This window comes from Silene latifolia, unplaced genomic scaffold (assembly GCF_048544455.1).
Source record: "Silene latifolia isolate original U9 population unplaced genomic scaffold, ASM4854445v1 scaffold_375, whole genome shotgun sequence".
Classification (NCBI taxonomy): Eukaryota; Viridiplantae; Streptophyta; class Magnoliopsida; order Caryophyllales; family Caryophyllaceae; genus Silene; species Silene latifolia.
Genome location: NW_027413303.1, coordinates 106686 through 110230, shown reverse-complemented (window position 1 = coordinate 110230; position 3545 = coordinate 106686). Strand labels below are relative to the sequence as shown.

At 38.0% G+C, this 3545-nt stretch overlaps 2 protein-coding genes across 2 annotated transcripts; both read right to left on the bottom strand.

The window, feature by feature from the left end:
- Positions 1-1240: 1240 nt before the first annotated feature.
- On the bottom strand, positions 1241-1849 carry LOC141639402 (uncharacterized; the record flags this gene model as incomplete). Its single annotated transcript, XM_074448538.1, has 2 exons — positions 1663-1849; positions 1241-1572 (listed from the first exon to the last, which is right to left on the bottom strand). Coding segments are annotated over exons 1-2 (519 nt in total), but the record flags the coding sequence as incomplete, so codon positions are not given.
- A 284-nt stretch (positions 1850-2133) lies between these two features.
- Positions 2134-3243, bottom strand: LOC141639400 (uncharacterized). The gene is made up of 3 exons (XM_074448536.1): positions 3165-3243; positions 2890-3059; positions 2134-2796 (listed from the first exon to the last, which is right to left on the bottom strand). The coding sequence occupies exons 1-3, from the start codon at positions 3241-3243 to the stop codon at positions 2134-2136; spliced, it is 912 nt and encodes a 303-aa protein (XP_074304637.1).
- Positions 3244-3545: the final 302 nt, after the last annotated feature.

The window sequence follows — 3545 nt, the reverse complement described above, 5'->3', positions numbered from 1 at the left end:
AAGAGAACTAGAAATGTAAACAATTAAAATTAAGATTAGAAAAGAGAAGAAATTATACCAACAACAATGAAAGGTTGAGCCTTGATTAGATAAGAGAATAATTTCTTCAAAATCTTCTATTACAATTCAATACCCAAATGTAAACTATTGAATTACACTAATTTAATACTAATTTGCTAAAGGATTAAGGTTTAATTAAGGAAAAATTAAGGTTTAGTTAACAAAGTTTGAATATAAATTAAGTGCTTGGAAAATATCTAGGGTAGTGTGTCAATGAATAAGAGGAAGGGGTATATATAGTCTCTCCCAAAATTAAGTTACAAACGGAAGTGTGTGGGAAATGCGGCTACAGTGGCTCCCTGCCGGTTGGCCGGCTACCGGTGCCCATACCGGTAGCGAGATATTGCTTCAAAATTCAATTCTACTTTCTTCAAAAGTTGCTAAGTGTTGGGGGAATGTCCCTGCCGGCTAGCCGCATGCCGGCCTACCGGCAGAGGGCATCCCTTTTCCTCCTTTTCTTCATTTTCTGCTTCTTCTTTGATCTCCTTGCCGGGACACCGGCTGCCGGTGGCCCTACTGGTAGCGAGATATTCTTCATTTTGGCTTAAATTCCTCCTTCAAAATCTTGCTAAGGCATGGGGTGGGTTTCTGCCGGTTGGCCGGTTGCCGCGGTTGCCGCCTACCGGTATGAAACCCCTTCTCAGCAATACTCCCCTTTCTTCCTTGCTCTAACCCAAATCTCTTTCTTTCTCGCTTCCTTTTTCTTCAATTCCGACTCATCCCTACACAAATGAGCAAAGTAGTGAAAGCACGGGATCAAGGGCACAAAATAGCGAGTTAAGGCTCACAGAACGCCTCTTAAATGGGTCAAAACGCGAGGACATAAAGGGGAAAAATGGCACGAATTTGGCGTGCATCAAAGATCCTTCTTCTCTTAACGCAACTAACCAGTTTCTCTACCATAGCCTTATTCCACATAACCTGATCCTTAATGCCCATCCCCCCTCCTCTTTTGGTATACAGATTATATTCCATGACACCAGGGTTGCTCTCTTGTATTCAATGTTGTTGTCCCACAAACAATTTCTACAGGTTGCCTCAATAATTTTTATTACTCCCTTTGGCGGATAAAAATTGATGCCCAATATGATTGAAGAGTAGATAGAACTGCCTTTATTAACACCAATTTTCCTGCATAGGATAGTTTCCTAGTGCCTAAACCATGGATTATGTTGCAAACCTTTTCAATGAGGACACCATAGTCTTTCCTTCTGAGCCTAGTAGTTTGAATAGGCATGCCCAGATATTTAAAAGACAGGCTCCCTTCTTTAAAACCAGAGACTTTCAGTATGTCCTCCTTGAGGCTAGTTGGCACACCAATAAAGTATGCATTAGATTTTGATGCACTAAGTTTCAGTCCTGAGGTTTTAGAGAAGGTTGAAAAAGCTTTTAGTATCTGCATCATTAAGTTGGCATCACCTTTACAAAACATTAGCACCTTTTCTGCAAACATGAAATTAGTGAGCTTAAGATCCTTGCAAAGAGGTTGATATTTGAATCCCTTCATGTCTGCTGCATATATCAAATTTCTTGTCATGTAATCCATGTACAATGTAAAAATAAATGGAGATAATGGATCCCCTTATTTAAGGCCTCTCTTACCATGAAAAATCCAAAGTTTCTCTCTATTGAGAGAAAGAGTAAAAGAGGATGTGGTGATGCATTGCACAAGCATTTCCCTTATCTGACTAGGAAACTTTAGAGCCACTAGCATCTGTTGCACAAAAGACCATTCAGCTGTGTCATAGGCTTTTTGAAGATCAATTTTGAACATACACCTAGCTGACATAGAAGGTCTATTATATAGCCTGACTAAATCCCGGCATATAAGAACATTTTCCAGAATTTTTTTACCTTTACTAAATGCCCCTTGGTTCTGTTCCACAATGGATGGAAGGACTAATCCAAGTATGGTACACAGATTCTTTGAAATAATTTTGTAAATTATATTGCAGCAAGCTATGGATCTAAATTACATCACATTCTGAGGTCTCTCAAACTTAGAAATAAGTGTGAGGTTAGTAGTATTAATCTGTTTAAGCTACCTCCTATTCCTAAATAAATCTTGCACTGTCACAGTAATATCCCTTCAAACATATTCCCAGGCATCTTTGAAAACCTGCTTGTGTACCCATCAGGGCCGGGTGATTTATCATCTGGTATACTAAATAAAACTGCCTTAATCTCATCAGTTGTCACTGAATTTAGCATACTGGCATAATGCTCTTCAGTACATACCTTCTCATATTTGATAATGCTTGTTCTCAGTCTACTTGTATGATTACTAGTCCCCAACAGACCATGGTAGTAATCTAGAAAAGCATCTTGAATATGCTTGGAACTATTACACATGACCCCATCCTTATCCTCTATCATCATAACCACCTTATTCTTCACCCTTCTTTGTTTTATGGCTCCATGGAAATAGACAGTATTTGCATCCCCTTCATTAATCCATTTAACCTTTGCTTTATGAGTCAGGAAGTTATTCCTAGCCTCTATCATATCCTTGAGATCTTGTAAGGTTTTATGCTCCTCAGCTATCAAATAATAAATGTTGGTTGGATGAATCCCCAATTCCTCCAGTATCTTATGAACATACATTTGGAGAATGCATGTATTATTCTCAATGTCTGGATATCTTTCCTTATTCAGTTGCTTGAGGACTAGTTTCGGATCTTTTAATTTCATGACCACTTGAAACATAGGTGTACCATTAACCTTCCTCTGCCAAACCTATATAAGACAAGGAATGACAAGGTCAGATTTGTCCTACATATTAAAATATTTGAAGCTCTTAGGCCCCTGATGATGTTTATTACTACTCACAATGCAAGGAGTATGATCATAGGTATCTTCTGGTAAAAAGTGAGCATACAAATCAGGAAAAAGATCCACCCATTTCTTATTAATCATGAACCTGTCCAGTCTACTGTAAGTTCTATCTTCAGGTCTCTGCTTATTGTTCCAAGTAAAAAGAACTCCAACAGCTTCAATAACTATTAAACCACAACCCACAACACACTTTAAGAAGAGGATTATTTCAACCTGGTTTGTGCCTCCTCAACATCTCTAATGGACAGATAAGACACAATTAAAGTCACCCTCAATTGCCCAAGGGCCTATAAATACATGCAAATTTCCTGAGCTTATTCCACAAAGGCACCCTTTCTTGTATACCATTGAAATCATATATAAAAGTAAGGTAGAAACACTATTTACTAGTCAAATATTCCACCCTCACGTGAATAAACTGAGCATTGTGTTCAAGAAAATGTACACTAAATTGAGTAGGTTGCCCATATCCTTCCTCCTCTGTGGCAACCAGAGTTAGTGGATATGCTCCATCTATTATTGAATCTATTTACAACCTTATTTATAGACACATGCTTTATTTTGTTTTCTAATAACCCAAATAGGCCAAGACCTTTATTTTGCATAAACCAATTTCCTTCTGTTTACTAACCTTATTCATACGTCTAATA